The 16,537-nt window shown below is 42.8% G+C and overlaps 1 protein-coding gene across 13 annotated transcripts in view; it reads right to left on the bottom strand.

Moving 5' to 3' along the window:
* WNK1 (WNK lysine deficient protein kinase 1) overlaps window positions 1-16,537 on the bottom strand; it is a 262,349-nt gene that overhangs the window by 76,991 nt on the left and 168,821 nt on the right. For 11 of the 13 annotated variants that reach the window (XM_068277690.1, XM_068277692.1, XM_068277694.1 and 8 more), the window contains 6 exons: window positions 7,081-7,152; window positions 6,257-6,385; window positions 2,840-3,316; window positions 2,402-2,641; window positions 481-560; window positions 8-170 (listed from right to left, as the gene is read on the bottom strand). In XM_068277690.1, the coding sequence (XP_068133791.1) occupies window positions 8-170; window positions 481-560; window positions 2,402-2,641; window positions 2,840-3,316; window positions 6,257-6,385; window positions 7,081-7,152 (1,161 nt within the window). The remainder of the gene's footprint in view (window positions 1-7; window positions 171-480; window positions 561-2,401; window positions 2,642-2,839; window positions 3,317-6,256; window positions 6,386-7,080; window positions 7,153-16,537) is intronic. The other 2 variants (XM_068277691.1, XM_068277699.1) reach the window with 2 other exon arrangements.

Here is a 16,537-nt window from a genome sequence, read left to right as displayed (position 1 = left end):
AACTCACATTGAGAATTCTCAGCTTCGGCCGAGCGGTCTTCTCATGCCTTGAGCGGCTGCGGACAGACTTTCGGTAGTGGCGCTTGGTGGTGCGGCCTTCGTGTCTACCACTGGAACCAGACACTCCCTCATTGCCATCACTAAGGCCAGAGGCCACATCAGAGTGAGCACTAAAGAAAAAAACCTATGGTGAGTACACAAACTGTGGCAAACCAAACTGCAGATGTCATTTGTAATGCCATGTAAATAACCAGGGCACAGAATTATACCCTACGTTTATCATATCACGTTTCCCTTCTCCCAGAATATAAGGTGGAAAAGGCAGGGTCCTCTTCTCCATCTGTCATAATCCATACTTTTTCTGCGCAAGTTTTTAATTTGAACACCCTACTGTATAGCATTGTGTAACACGTGAACACGTGAGAAAAAAAAAAATCAACCTACTAATTCATAAAAAGTACAGGATAATAATTTGGATACCTGTCCAAAGAAGAGACAACTTGGGTGGTCTGACTTTGTGGCATCTCTCCAGAGGCAGCCTGAGACAAACTAGCAAGGACCTGAAAATTAATAAGGTAGTTAATACAACTTAGCCGTTGAGACATAAATGGTAATGTTACTAAGGTAGGTTAGGACGACATCAGTAATGTATGGGTACCCTTAGTACTGTACTGGGCTGTACTCCAGAAGGATTATCCAATTAGATAGTTTAAGGGATATTATTGTTATATATTTATATTGCACCAACACCTTCCAGAGCATTAGTATACACAGTGAATGTAGCTCACGGTCCCTCAGACAACGCTCATTATTGATAGTAACGCATCTTTGAACAATACTGACAGAAACCAGACTTTGTTATAACCAGGCCACATCCAAACAGGTGACCAAGGTGACAGTGGAAGAGAAAAAGATCCTGTGCAGAACTGGCTGTGAAGGAAGAGGAAGCATTATGTGCAAGGCAGCTGTGTAGGATGTGAAAGAAATATGGTCAGAGCGCATGCACAGCATGGTTGTCTCCAGTCCTCAAGGGCCATATCCATGCCAATGTTTAGGATTTAACGAGAAATGAAGTGTGTGCTGAACCATAACCTTTCCTGATTCATTCCAATCAATTTGAGCTGCTCTAAAAATGTGTGACGATCACAGCGTATGAGGACTAGAGACAGCCCTGATGTACAGAGATTACATGCAAGGTGTCTAGGCTGGAGACTGAAGGATGATGTGTACCGCGATTGTACAGGAGGAGAAGTAACAAGCAGGTATCCGAAGAGCAGGTCATATACAAGGTGGGTTGTGCAGGAAGATAAGGCCACATACACACATCAGACTATAGTCTTTGGAAAATGAAAGATCATAGACCAATCTTACCACCCTTTATGTAGTATGAGAGCCATACCTTCACAGTCTTTTCTATGGAGCTGAACTCCACATCAGACAGAAATCTTTGCAAGATGCTGCACACACAGATGCTGTACAGACACAAAAGATCAGTATCTGCAAAAGATCTGTTCCTGCCAAAAATCCATTCCTGCAAATTGCAATGATAGTGTATGAGATCTGCAGATCATCATACACACATGATTTAACTGACATTCATCTGCAGATCAAGCAATCATCTGCAGATCTGAAAATCCATCCTGGTGGATCTGATCTGCAGATGAATGTCAGTTAAATCATGTGTGTATGATGATCTGCAGATCTCAGACTATCATTGCAATTTGCAGGAATGGATTTTTGGCAGGAACAGATCTTTTGCAGATACTGATCTTTTGTGTCTGTACAGCATCTGTGTGTGCAGCATCTTGCAAAGATTTCTGTCTGATGGGGAGTTCATCTCCATAGAAAAGACTGTGTAGAGTATGGCTCTCATACTACATGAAGGGTGGTAAGATTGGTCTGTGATCTTTCATTTTCCAAAGACTATAGTCTGATGTGTGTATGCACCTTTAGGGGTTACACGCAAGATGATGAGCAAAAGGAAAATGCATTATATGCAAGGTACATATGCAGGAGGAAAAGGGGGTTTAAGTGCAAGTTGTTTTTTAAAGGAAGACCCAACTTTGTGTGCAAGAAAGCTGTTGAGAAGGATAAAGGCTTATATATGTACGGTGGCAGCAAATGAAAAAAGGTGGTAAAAATAAAGTGAACGTGCAGAAAAAGGAGGTTGTATAAGCAGAAAAGGGGCTAAATGCAGGAAGAAGGTAAAATGCAGATTGGCTGACTACATAACAAGTGAAGTGCAGGTTATCGGTTTCAGCATCTTGATTTTCTGAACATAAGATGGTTTTGCCAATTTCAACAGCAATTATATTTCATGTCTCATATATACTACGCTAATTTTACAATGTTAGTTATGTCAAAGCTGCAGAATCCTGTGAATGCAGAGATGGCTGCATACCTCTGTAGATGGCTGTGGTTGGCCACCAGTCAATGAAACTGTGGGCTGCAAGACTGTGCCTCCTTGTGGAAGGCCTACACTGGTCTCCAGGTAAGGTTGGGGCAAGACGGTGCTGTATCCAGGTTGAGGCGGCAGAGAAGCTCTGCGCATGGTAGGAGATATAACCGATGAAGGGTAGACAGAGGAAGGAGGCAAGCCTGTCTCAACAGGCAGCTGAGATGGTACTGAAGGCTGGAGGACCTGGATAAGAAACACAAGTCAAGTTAACATCAATTGGTAAGACTTGACATGCTAACATACAAACATGTAATCTCAACATATTTACAGCATATGTTAACAAAAAAAACAGTACACCCCCACCAAAAAAATGGTGAAGCCTCAAACTGTCACTGCCAAGCAATACTCTCAGTTTTTACTCTGGCACACAGAGAGCAGTACCTGGTATGTGACTTCTCCAGGAGGAAGCAGAAGCTCAGAAGCTTGTCCCAGGGTGGCTGGCAATCCAACGTGTGGAGGCATAGGATGCACAGATGGAGTGGGGACCTGCGTTAAAGGCTGGAGAGCAACAGCTGGTATGTTGCCTGGAACAATGACTGCCTGTCCAGGAGGCAGCATAGGAGTACCTAAGGAAGGGTTTGGCAATCCTGGCAATGCTTGCCCAAACCCTGGAGACATTGGGAGAGGCACGGCAGGGAAGCCAGTGTGCACCATAGAAGGGGGAAAAGTCATTTGCATCTGCGGGGAAGCAAAGTGAGGGATTAGAGGGACGGCCACTAAAGGTTGAGTCAATGGTAAGAACTGAGGCGGCAGAGGGGTAGCCCCACTGGAAACAATAGGTAGCTGTGGGGTGGCAACTGTTGGAGCCGGAATCACAGGCTCTCCTTGGACAGCTGGTAAAGGCTGAGAAACTGGCAGCTGGCAATTAAGAATGAGTAAAAGAAAAGTAAAGATGATTGGTTTTAGCAAGCAAGGATCAAAAGCAGCGCATGTAAATATCATATTAATCTAAAACAAAACCAAAACAAACATTAAAAAGAAAATAAAAATCTGTTTCATTTAAAGAGATACTGTAGGGGGGTCAGGGGAAAATGAGTTGAACTTACCCGGGGCTTCTAACGGTCCCCCGCAGACATCCTGTGTTGGCGCAGCCACTCATCGATGCTACGGCCCCGCCTCCGGTTCACTTCTGGAATTTCAGACTTTAAAGTCTGAAAACCACTGCGCCTGCATTGCCGTGTCCTCGATCCCGCTGATGTCATCAAGAGCGCACAGCGCAGGCCCAGTATGGTCTGTGTCTGCGCAGTACACTCCTGGTGACATCAGCGGGAGCGAGGACACGGGCGTGCAGGCGCAGTGGTTTTCTGACTTTAAAGTCAGAAATTCCAGAAGTGAACCGGAGGCGGGGCCAGAGCATCGGTGAGTGGCTGCGCCAACACAGGATGTCTGTGGGGGACCATTAGAAGCCCCGGGTAAGTTCAGCTCATTTTCCCCCGACCCCCCCTACAGTATCCCTTTAAGCATGCAGACACATAAGCCGAACAAGAACTGGCCCATGAATCGACTATGAATGGAGGGAACACGAAAAGGAACATAAAAGGTTTATGGTCAGATTAGCTCTGGATAAAACATGCGTCCCCAAGATTATCGGTTCATTCTATGGAAATTCTCTTAGGGAAGAACTCCTGGAGAAGCCGCACATGATCCATCTGTAGGTTTCTGACTACTATTTAACAGTCATGTGATCATATCTCATTTCTACTTCCTGTTTATGAACACTCGGTCACAGACTTGCAAATCAAACAGCCAGGATAATACATTTATCATCTCTAGCCACCGTATTCTAAAACCTTTTCACAGTGAAAATGGTTGATACTCCGTCCACAAATACCAAAGGCAATCATTCAATGTATTGTAACATTGACGTTTGACTGGCTAGGGCTAAACTAAGTAAATAGGGAGAGTTTGTTTTTATTTGTATGCACACATGTAATAAAGCATACCCCTTAGTTTGGTAAATCCCAGCCTCTAGAGACCCGACAGTTACTGGCGGGCTTATTCAGCGCTGCGTAATATTGGCGCTTTATAAATACAATAAATAATAAATGGAGTGCCCTGCCACGTATCCTCACATACACAAATGGAGAGAGGCAAACGCCGGACAGCCACAATGCTTGTGAGTCACGGAGCTACTGGCGCCGAAGATGTGTTGTTATGGCAACATCGGGTACATGAATTGCTTCCTTGTCTGTCCAGCGCCTGCCTAATTAAGCCTGCGGGATTTGTTCTTCCCTCTCAGGATATTCGGCATGGCACTCCATGAGCCGTAAGCGGTGTTTGCCAGTCAAATGCATGAACAGGACAGGATGATTGTATTTGTATTTCCTACATAGTCCCAAATGCTGAAATCTCTGGTCAGTGATGGTTAAGTGAAATCGGTAATTGGCCAATATAACCTGTGCTTATCAAACACGCAACTTATCGTTTATTAATCACTAAAGAAAAATGTCTGTTCCCAATAACAGGAAGATTTATTGTGTCATTGTTTAACTGCCACTGTAAAAAAAATCATGCTGGAAATTTGACCTAATGAAAATATCATCCAAAAAAACCCTCTGTTCTCTAGTTTTGATGTCTGAAGTATGACGTTACTCATGGTGAGGAAGGATTCCATGCACTGTGTCACAAAAGGGCAAGATCAATGCAATCAATGAATGCAATGAATGGAGAAGGAGATGAAGCAGACAAAAGGTAACCCATGCAATTTGGAGATCAGCAAGGCACAGGGGTTCAAAATATCCATGCTAAAATAAAGTTAAGGATTTGAGGGTGAGAAGCCAGGTGGTCAGGTGACAGGTTTTGCAGGATCTCGCCATTCCAAGGTGCAGCCGCTGTGATTTCATCTCGTGCAGACAAGAATTTGCCACCACTGTGTGGTACTCCGGTTGCCTTAGTGGTGGTGATGTCATAACAGTGATTCACATGAATCCTTAATTAAATGTGCAAGATTACTGACAGTTGTAATTTTCTTTAGGACAGAACTGACCTGACAAAGTTCTTTATTTAAAGAGGGCCTACCATCTCAAAGTGTACTGCCAGTCGCTGGATTAGTCTAGGTGTTGGAGAGGCGTTACAATGGTTCCTACTCTACAGCTAGTTACTGCAGCAGCAAGGTTTGAGTTACTGTGCAGCCCTATCACAACAACAGTACATTATAAAACACAGTACTGTCGCCATAGTTGCAAAGAAAAGCACTTTCGAGCTTACCATAAATTTTAGTGAGCTACATACAGCCCTAAGATTTTCCTTCGATGAAACTACTGTTCATGATTGTTTCAGCTTAAAATATAAAGCATGTACCCTGACATTAATGTGTAGTGTTCCGTCAGGCCAGTTTTGACTTCCAAATCCCACTGCTTACTGCAAGTACTTCAAAGGAAGTTCCTGCAGTGTGAAGCCTCCTAGTGATCAATGCATGATGGGCGTTTCAATACATTATTGAATATTGGCAAAGCAGCTGGCTATGCCAGCAGTAGCAATTACTGTGCAATCCGAATAGAACAAGCAAAACAATTCAACAACTTCAACATGTATACGATCAGGAATTCATAACTGACAAGGCTGTTTGCTGAGCGGGTATATGAAGATTTGTGGGTAAAACCAATGGCTTCACTTCTGCACACTAATCTAGAATCAGAAAACCAGGGGGCATCTTCCCACAAAGGTTCTACATCCATAATATAACAAGAGGCACATACAAAACCTTTCTGTAAAGGTACAGAAATCCCTGTGTGTAGTATTACTAGATTACTTTGTACTAGGGAACATAGCTTATACACACATAAAGGTGGTACTAACCTGGGATGTGGGGATAGCAGCTTGGGTTTGTGTAATAACAGGCTGAGCTTGGGTAGACAGACTGGACACAACTGTTGGCATTGAGTACTGGGCAGCGTGAGGGACTGGAGACGGCTGATGTGCAACATTCTGAAAGGCAAGAAGGGAAATCATAGCCGCTTGTAGGAACTCTCTCAAACTGCCTCAATAGGCATGTTTACGCAGTAGGTAGACAGCACTGCACTATTCACCCCTTACCAAAAGGGAATAAGTGATAGTTCGGAAATGTCTCTTATATGCTCTGACACAGGAGACCTGGGTTTGAGTCTCAGCTCTTCCTGTTCAGTAAGTCAACACCTATTCAGTAAGGAGACCTTGGGCTAGTCTCCCTAACACAGCTACTGCCTACTGAGCATGCCTTAGTGGCTGTAGCTCAAGTGCATTGAATCCGCCAGGAGAACAGCACGATATAAATGTTATTTGTCTTCTAAGGCTACATTCACAGAGTTGAGTTTTGGTGTGACATTATGGGGGCATCTTAATGCAGAGAGTGCACTGCACTGCAGTATTAAGTCTATGCAACGTTCACATTGCATGAGGTGTCCCAACATTCACATAGGCAGTGAAGCAAACTTTTCATTGACTGTATGTTTCACTGTATGCAACCTAAAGGTCACATTCCATGTGGTGCTAGTTTTTTTCCTTCTGTTGCATCTGTATTTACAGGGAACACAACCCAGCTTCCACTGGGAATGTAGTCTTTAAAACACTACAATCTGGTCTCTTATGAATTAGCATTAATAAAAATAGTTTCTGAACATTCCCCAGCTTTGAAGTGTCCTCACCTGCGTATAAGCTCCAGGCTGGGTGACAATCCCCACTGGTGCAGATGGGACAGTGCCTTGTCCTGGTACCTGCTGGAATAAAATGAAAAAGTATCATCCACTCATTTCTAAAACCATTCCGAGGCAGAGTATGTAGCTTCCCAAAAGTGCAGTTTGTCTACTGGATAGTGAAACCTCGAAAGTCACAGCTATCTAAATTGTGCCAGACTAGACACATCACGATACAATCTGAAAGTACATCGGTATGTGGCTGCTACTCATTAAAGAGTACTGGTAAACAGGGCTGGTCAATGGGATGGAAATTGCTTTGAGTTAATGCATAATTATGCTCATTTCCAATGCAAATATATGCAGCTTAAAAATGGAACAATCATGTCCTTCCAAGGTGGAATCCAATTGATTTTCAGCCTGCAAGTATTCGTATGTAAAATTTGCATAACCTTGCACCAACACAGAACAATTTGCATTTCATTGACCATCCCTACTGGTAAGCATAGAAATGTGTAGGCTATTACCTAAGCTTTGTTGTTGAACGTGCAATCCCATGATCCTTAATTAACCATCGAGTCACCAATTTGAAACAAGAATGCAGTATGGCGGTTTTCACCTTAACCTTCAATGGCGGAATTCTTAGCCCAAATCAGTGACTGACAGGCAGATAAACAACATCAGCCAAAAACTGGCCGATTTAAAACTCATTTTAGCAGAGGCATCTCTATTCTTAAAATTTCCATTTAAGACAAATATGGTGGAATTTTTCAAGCCTACCTTGATCCACAGAATGGACTACAAGTATACAAGCTGTAAAAGTAAACACACAATGCAAGGACTTGAATTAAGCTATACAGCTAGAAATAAAGAAAAATGGAAAAAAAATGGAGCACCAACAATTTTGTTAATTGAAACTTGATTTCCAAATGGAGAATACCATTTCAAAATATATAAGTTAAAGATGCATGCTCCATTCACTTAACACTCAACCAGTATAATGGGCTTGGAATTAAAAATCAGAAAAGCTGGGATCTTAATAACCTGTTGATTATATACAGCAGATTGCACAGGGTAGGCCACAGATCCAGGCTGTGGGAAGCAGAAGACAACGTGTGGTTCCTGAAAGATCTTCTGGTTGAAGGACACAGTCATGTCAGAGGTGATACCAGCAGCCAGAGGAGGAGAGAAATAGTCCCCAGGGTCTGATGAATTACATTGGGAGGAGTCAGTAGAGTACTCAGAACTGCCATCCAGTCCATTGCATGTGACATTCCTGGGCAGGGGAGACATGTGTTCTGGCCCCAGGTGATTATATTGTTCCTCTGTCACAGTCTGAAGCCGGCTCTGAAGTAGAGAGCTGTGTGCGGCATCCTCTAATTCCATAGAACCTCGACGAGAACGGAAAACACGATGAGGCAAGTACACAGCCCCTTCAGGTCCTGCAGAATGCATGTGGAATTCAAAAACACATCCTTGGTGCACTTCACTTCCCTGGGCAAGGACTGGAGGTGCAGACTGGGGCACAAACACCTTATGGAGCATGAAGTGAGGCTCTGATGTAAGAGGTGTGGACAAACTGCCCTGGGATGACAGCTGGTTGACTCCAGTCTCAGGTCTTAGGCTTTGAACTGGGCGTGCTATGTAAGTTTGACCAGTCTGGTAATCATATACAGAACTAAATTGTGCTGCCATTGGATCTTTCAAGTGATTGTTTCCATCTACTCCAACAAAGGCTTCAGATTGTGTGTTATATGGCATACTAGCCAAATACACAGGCTCGGCAGGTCTCATGTGACCATCATTGGCTATTCCAGGCCTTCCTTCAACAAACAATTGACCATCCAAATTCAGATGCCTGTGGCTAGCTTCTGAGGCAGATCTGAGAGGGGACTTCCCGAGAAGAGTTGTCCCATCTGATCTCATGTTCAGGCTGTCAGTTGAAGACAAGAGAGGACTTGGTGTGAGTGACCGTGTGAGGGATGATCCCTGGCGACCTTGTGACTCCAGAAAAGAAGTGCTCTTTCTCCTCTGAGTGCTGGGCGCTTTGGGGGATGAAAAGGTGGGTGGTGGAGAAAAGGACATGGGGCGCTCATGAATGGTCGAGAAAAAGAACGACGGCTCTGGGACTGCTGGATGCACCATGGACTGAGGCTAGATTAATATGGACGAGATAAGCAAGTGAGACATTTAGACAACAGGAAAACAAATTAGCACAATTTCTTTTACAGTCACTAACAAAGGGTAACAGACAACGAAAGACACAATGAACTGTCATTAAATGCATGATGGGTGGCAGAGATAGGCTGCATTAATTGTGGCATCATTTGCCTGATTGGCTGCTCTCTATTTGTCAAATATAAATCATATAGCAACCAGCTCAGAATATTATCGGACGGACATAAATGCAAACAAAGCCAGATAGAGAGAGTAGATCTTAAACTAGCCATACATCTAGCGATTCTGATTCTTTCGACACAGCAATCAACGTTATTAAGGAATCGACTTCAGTATGGTTGATCGAACGTTTGTGATTCACCTTCACATTCGATTTGACCAATGTTGTGCCTCCATGCTCTGAATGCAAAATCAATTCAGAGTGGGAACAGTAGCTGATTCCTGTGCGATTAACCGATATCTTGCATCCTGCTCGATCAATTAGCTGGTTGATGCAACATGAAATCAGCCACTTTTCATCTATTGGGAATCCTGGAACACACTATTCTCTCTCAATTCTATAAAGTGATTGAATTGAATGGTCGATTGTACAGCCAAATCGCTAGACGTTTGGCCACCTTTAAAATCACTTAAGTAATCAAGTAGGCTGAATTCATAGTCAATGGAAATCCACTAAAGAGCGATCAATTGATTTAGAATGCAATGGCAAAATGCCAGCAGTGGTTTCACTGCAAAAGACAATTAATGCAGCTTTTAATTGGAGGATGGACTGAAAGGATGGGTATTTGGTGGGAGTTGATTTTTGTCAGTAATATCCTTTGCTGTAGTACTTATTGTTTACATGCAGCAGGCTGCACAAAAGCCCCAGGCATGTCTTCCCAACTGTGCAAGTAGGCATACATTTTTTAAGTGGATTTATACAATAAAAAAAATAAAACGCCGAATCTAATAAAAATCTATTAAGAAGAAAAAAAAAAAAAAGAGGAGCCCTCTTGATCGATGTTTGTCTTGTCCATCAATTTATGATCGGGGAAGGCTTATTTGCTAGAATACCAAATGTGGTAGCAATAGTGGGCAGGAGCAGCAATCTACTATCGTAGAATACATATAGTATAATATCAGTCATTTTATGGATATTCTACTATTGCCTTCTATATTATCTCTTAAGCGAACACAAACCTTCTGTCATGTACGCTTAATATAAACCTCTCCTGCCTACACCTATTACTAGTGGGAGATCCCCTTACCTACACCTAGCAACAACCCCTCTGCCCTAACCTCTTCTACTTGTACATGAAATCAGTGCCCCTTACGTCACTATTTAAAACCACTGCCTATAGTTTGTGTACATTGTAACCCAAACTCCATGCACGGCAACTTGCTCCCCAGCGACACTAGCCAGAGTCTTGATAGATTACAATGTGCTGCCATAGCTCAATTTGCATTGCAGGCTATGGTGGCAGCCAAGCTTCCAGGCATGCTATGCGCCCAAATTGCCCGCTTAACTTCATCCCCTCTTGGCGCAAGCCTGATTGAGCATGGTCTCCCCCCCGAGTGTAAGCCTGATTGGGCATGGTCATTTTCCCCGAATGTAAGCCTGACTGAGCAGGGTAGTCTTCTCTCCGATTATATTTTATCCTTTGTCGCCTCTTAGAATGTGTGCACCTTTTATGCTGTTTTTTGGTTGATTGTCTTGTTTATAACTTCATTTCTAATACATGTATTTGTTCCCCAGCACTACACAAGATGTTGATACTATGAGGGAATGCAAACGTCATCTTCCACCAAGCACCAGCTCAGATTAATAAAGTCAATAAAAATGTTGTGCCAGCCACATGTATTTAATGCTCACTTATCTGCCAAGCCTGATGGTATAGGAACACATACAGGGCTGGTATAGAGGGTGGGCAGGCTGCAGCGGCGCTGTTGCTTGCGAGGACTGGCAGCATGCATGGGAAGGACACTCTCTAGAGCCTTGGAGAGTTTTTCAGCAAAGGATTCCTCGGGGGACGTCCAGAAGGGAGAGGTAGGAGCTGAGGGTACATAGGTTGGGGTGCAGGGTGCACTGGGAGGAAAGGCAGGAGGGAAATGGGTGGAGGGGGAAAGGAGGGGGACACAGACTGACATGCTACGGCCTCGCCGGGGCTACGGGAGAGAACAAAACATAAAATAAAAAAATAACTCAATGTGGAAGGAAAATAACTTGGCAACTGAAATGAAAACATTGAGTAAGAATGTAATGTAATGAAGAAAAGGACGATATGACGGTATTAGATGGGCACACTACATGCCCTTTTGGTTATGGTTAATTACAGCTGATGGTGAGTCACATCAATTTAAGCTGATGGTAAGTCGTGTCAATTTATGACAAGAGATTATAATTAGTACACACGAAACAATGCTTGTTTTGAGACTGAGAACGCAGCTTGGGATAGAAAGGAAAATTCACCACTAACTGACAACGTCTGTATCATGATCAAACAACAGAGGATACACAACTTCTAAATCAAACCAGGAGAAAAAGAAGTCAGTGCTGGTCATTGCCATGTACTCTAGTTCCACATACAGTGATTGCCTTGAATGAGATAAATAGGATTTTAACTTAGTCTCTTTACCTCTTGACAGTCACCAGTTTATGCTGGTATTATATTTTAGCAAAGGCTTAAGTGGCATTTTCTTCCTTTGTGCATACAAAGCTCACAAAAGGGGAGTCTGTATATCTGGCATCCTAATGCCTGGTACACAATGCAATTTCCGGTCAGATCGATTGGTCAAACTGATAATTTTCTAACAGGTGCAACCAGGTTTCCAATCGTTTTTCCGATCGCCTTTGCACAAAACCCGATCAGAAAATTGGAAACCTGACGGGACAAGTCCGAAATTATCGATTTAACCAGTCGATGTGTGCCAGACATAAGAGCTGCCTTCTCATTTAGACATTCAGTCCAGAACTGGACATACCTAATCCGAACACTTCTCTGACCATTGCTAGAAAGTCATATTGAGGGCCCTTTCCCACAGAAACCCGCAATCGCTAATTCCCAGCAATAACTATTGTTTCAAATTCTAATACATTTTTGTGCGGTTCTGTTAAACTTTTCTGTGATTTTGTTCTGCGGTGTATTTGTATATTTCCAAAGAGTCTTAGTTAGAATTGGAAAAAAAAACAACAACAAAAAAAAACAGTAGAAAACAGTACATCACTGTTTGGTATGTAGTCTTTTGGGTGTTCCCATTGACTTTAACCTAAACACAATCACAGAAAATATTGGACGTAAAGCAAAATCGCATAGTGGCGATAGAAGTGGAAATGGCGCACCACAATTTCTATTATTTTAGTGGTGTCCTTTCAATCACCCAAAACACATGTTCAGAAAATGAGATCGGAAGGTATATAGTGGAAAAGAGCCTTCATAGCAAGAAACAGTAACTAGTTGGCAAAGTCCAGTAGAAGAAAACAAGCATATCCCGTTTAGTTAACCTGTCATAGATCGCAAGGTTTAATTACTCAATGAGTATTTTAAGAGATCATGCATAAGAATATGCAAGGCAAACCAAGTAGACTGTACAGTTTGCTCTGCTGGTATTTTTCTCTTGACACCTGTTTTGGCACTTTTCACTAAATCTGTTCTGGGGGTCTCAGCTTAGACTGAGACTGGATATTTCCACCCAGTTTCCTTGTTATTGTTTTTGTCTCTTACGTGAAATATGCTAGTGGCACAATAATATAACAGCTACAGGTAGACAAATCTTGGGCATGTGCAGAAAGGCCAAACCATCGTGAATAGTGAGGCAGTAGACTTTCCCTTATGCTACTATGTGAAGCGTACAAGCACCCATGAATTAGGGACGCTGCTATGCAACACTCTAATGCATCTGTGCGTTCCTGAGATTAAAAGACTGGGCCGCTTACAGAAAAACCAATACGCCCTGTCCAGACAGCAGATTTAAAAGGTCGGTAACATAAGTCACAGAGATTAAATCGTAATCACTGTTTAGTCAAAATAGACAGCAAAATAAAACATCCTATAATTTGAACATGTTAAAAACTTAAAGCTAGTCCAAACTTTGTAAATACAAATAGTGACAGGTTGTGTATAGTCAAATCTCCATAACAAAAGCATATTTTATACATCTCAGAGTGTTCATACTCTCCTGCAAGGTGGGCTCAAACTATATCTATGTAAAGTCGCATTTATAATAGGTCTGTAACAAATCCTGTCCTGTAACAACTAAATGCAGCAGAAAAGTCTAACCTCCATGTCTCACCTGTGCAAAGTATTGTGAGAATTCCCACTATTTCCCAGCATGCATTAACTGTGCTAAGTGCCCCAGTGTTTTTGCATGGTGGAGGCAGGCAGAAAGGCAAGTGCTCTGCCCCGCCCCCAATCGACCTAGATTTTCCGTCCTGCTGGAGCGATGCTTTCGATTGATTTTTAATCAAAGATCAATTAATAAATTGATTTGACATTTTGGGGGAAATCGACTCCCAGCAGATGAATCAAATCTGCAGGGAATTGAACCAAAAAATCTATGCGTATATGGGTATTAAGTCCCATTTCTATTGAATTTTGATTGAAATTGAATGTGATCTGGTGTATTAAAATGTTTCAATATATCATCTCCTCTTCCTAAGGGTCTAAGTAAACGTTGGATACTTCTAAGTAGAGAGGTCAATGAGATGCAAATAAGTTCTACTTGCATTCAAATTTAATGTAAATTATATGCAGCTTGAAACTGGACCAATCATAACTTCCTGTCAGTAGGGATTGGTCCATGTGTAATGCTGCATACACACTTGAGATAAAAATCTTTGGAAAAGGCAAGATCACAGACTAATTTTACCCCATTCCATGTAGTATGAGAGCCATACTCTACACAGTCTATTCTATGGAGCTGCACTCCCCATCAGATAGAAATCTTTGCAAGATGCTGCACACAAAGATGCCCGTACACATTCAAAAGATCATTATCTGCAAAAGATCTGTTCCTGCAAAATATCCATTCCTGCAAAATGCATTCATAGTCTATGAGATCTGCAGATCATCATACACACCTTGTTTAACAGACTTCATCTGCATATCTGGCAATCATCTGCAGATCTGAAAATCCATCCTGGTGGATCTGATCTGCAGATGATTGTCTGTTAAACAAGGTGTGTATGAGGATCTGCAGATATAGACTATGAATGCATTTTGCAGGAATGGTTCTTTTGCAGGAACAGATCTTTTGCAGATAATGATCTTTTGAGTGTGTACAGCATCTTTGTCTGCAGCATCTTGCAAAGATTTTATCTGATGGGGAGTGCAGCTCCATAGAATAGACTGTGTAGAGCAGTGCTGTCCAACTTCATGGGCATGGAGGGCCATTTTTTTTTCAGCCCCCATGGTGGAGGGCCGAAGGTTCTTGCTAGAGCCGCAGCAGGGGGACATAGGAGGGGCCAGCGGCGACACCGGAGAGGCCAGCGGGGACACAGTAAGAGGGAGCAGGCATGGCGCCCATAGCGCAAGCCATGCCTGCATCCCAGGGAGACGAGCGGGCCGCAGCAGGTGGCCTGGCGGGCCGGATGCGGCCCGCGGGCCGCCAGTTGGACAGCACTGGTGTAGAGTATGGCTCTCATACTACATGGAAGGGGGTAAAATTGCTCTGTGATCTTGCCTTTTCCAAAGACTTTTATCTCAAGTGTGTATGCAGCATAAGTTGCGTACAATTTACATGAAATTTAAATATAAGCAGAACTTATCTCCATCTCTATTACCAAGACACAAGTTTTGGCAAAACATCACTACAGAACTGTCCTTAACACAACAACTTCTAACCAGGAATCATGGGAGTTTTGTGGGCTCCCACAAGTCCCAGGCTGTGGCCAATTGCAGCCTTACACAATTTAATTTTTCAATAATTACTGCACTACATAAAGATCCCAGTAAACGCGACTCACAACAAGTTACATAAAATAAGTTGGCTTTAGTTTATGGACTGGCTACTGTCTCTCCAGCAGCCCAGATGTGATTAGTAAATGTTACTTGTAGTAAAGGCTTCTCGTTGTTTTGGTTAAAACAAATTGTTAAACTCAAAGAACTGATAGTAAAATTAATTTTGAAGAAAAGAGTACAATATCTATGTGTGTATTGTAGAGTCCTTGTGAAACAAATTTCAGACTGTAAAACCAACTTAAGAACTGGGGCAGGAGAAGAAGCATGTTTAGCACTGCAGGTTTCCACAGGTATAAATTAAACCAAACAAATGAGAATGCAAAGAAGGAGGTACAGTGCATAAAAGTCATGCAATATAGTCTACAGCAAGCACCAAGTAAAAACACATGGACATGAGCAGACATTTCAGACTTGTTTATCCTACAAATTACACAACACCATAAAGAAACAAACAAAAATTGCCATGTTCACAGGCGTTGCAAGAAAGAAACTTCCACTTTGGAATGGTAAATTAGGATACCTTGATCAGCTTTAACATTGTCCATGCTCTTTCATACATGGGTGAGTTAAACTCTCTCACAAGTTAAAAAGGGGGGATGAAATTCAAAATAAAAATCATACAAAATGTAAAAAGTGCAACAGTAATCCGTTTAACACTAATGCATTAAACACAGCCTTATTTCTAACTTTAATTCTCAAAACCTTTATAAACCCTATGCAGAGGTCGAGCCACTGTGCATTCAGGGGCAGGTTTTGTTTTCTATCCCTGCAGCAGCACACTTCCAAGGCTTCCTCTGGGAGTTTTCATTTATGATCTACAGCTGCCTCTGTCTCTGCTAGCAAAGATTGATTAAAGCCAGAAACAGAAGGAGCTGCTGATCATAAATAAAGACTGACACAGAGGAAGTCTTGGGACTCTTCAGCATCTCTCATGGTGCAGGGATAGGGGAAAAACAAACTGCTCCTAAATGCACAGAGGCTCATGAGAATAAAAGAGTTACATGTAAAATTGCATTCCTGATTTAAATGGACTATAGGGACTGTAGGGGGTTGGGGGAAAGAGTTGAACTTACCCGGGGCTTCTAATGGTCCCCGCAGACGTCCTGTACCTGCGCAGCCACTCACTAATGCTCCGGTCCCGCCTCCAGTTCACTTCTGCAATTTCCCACTTTAAAGTCAGAAAACCACTGCGCCTGTGTAGCTGTGTCCTCTCTCCCGCTGACGTCACCAGGAGCATACAGCGCAGGCACAGACCGTACTGAGCCTGCACAACACACGCCTGGTGACGTCAGCGGGAGCAAAGGCGCGGCCGCACAGGCGCAGTGGTTTTCCGACTTTAAAGTTGGAAATTCCAG

Source organism: Hyperolius riggenbachi, chromosome 3 (genome assembly GCF_040937935.1).
Source record: "Hyperolius riggenbachi isolate aHypRig1 chromosome 3, aHypRig1.pri, whole genome shotgun sequence".
Classification (NCBI taxonomy): Eukaryota; Metazoa; Chordata; class Amphibia; order Anura; family Hyperoliidae; genus Hyperolius; species Hyperolius riggenbachi.
This window is presented reverse-complemented; position numbering and strand designations above follow the sequence as displayed.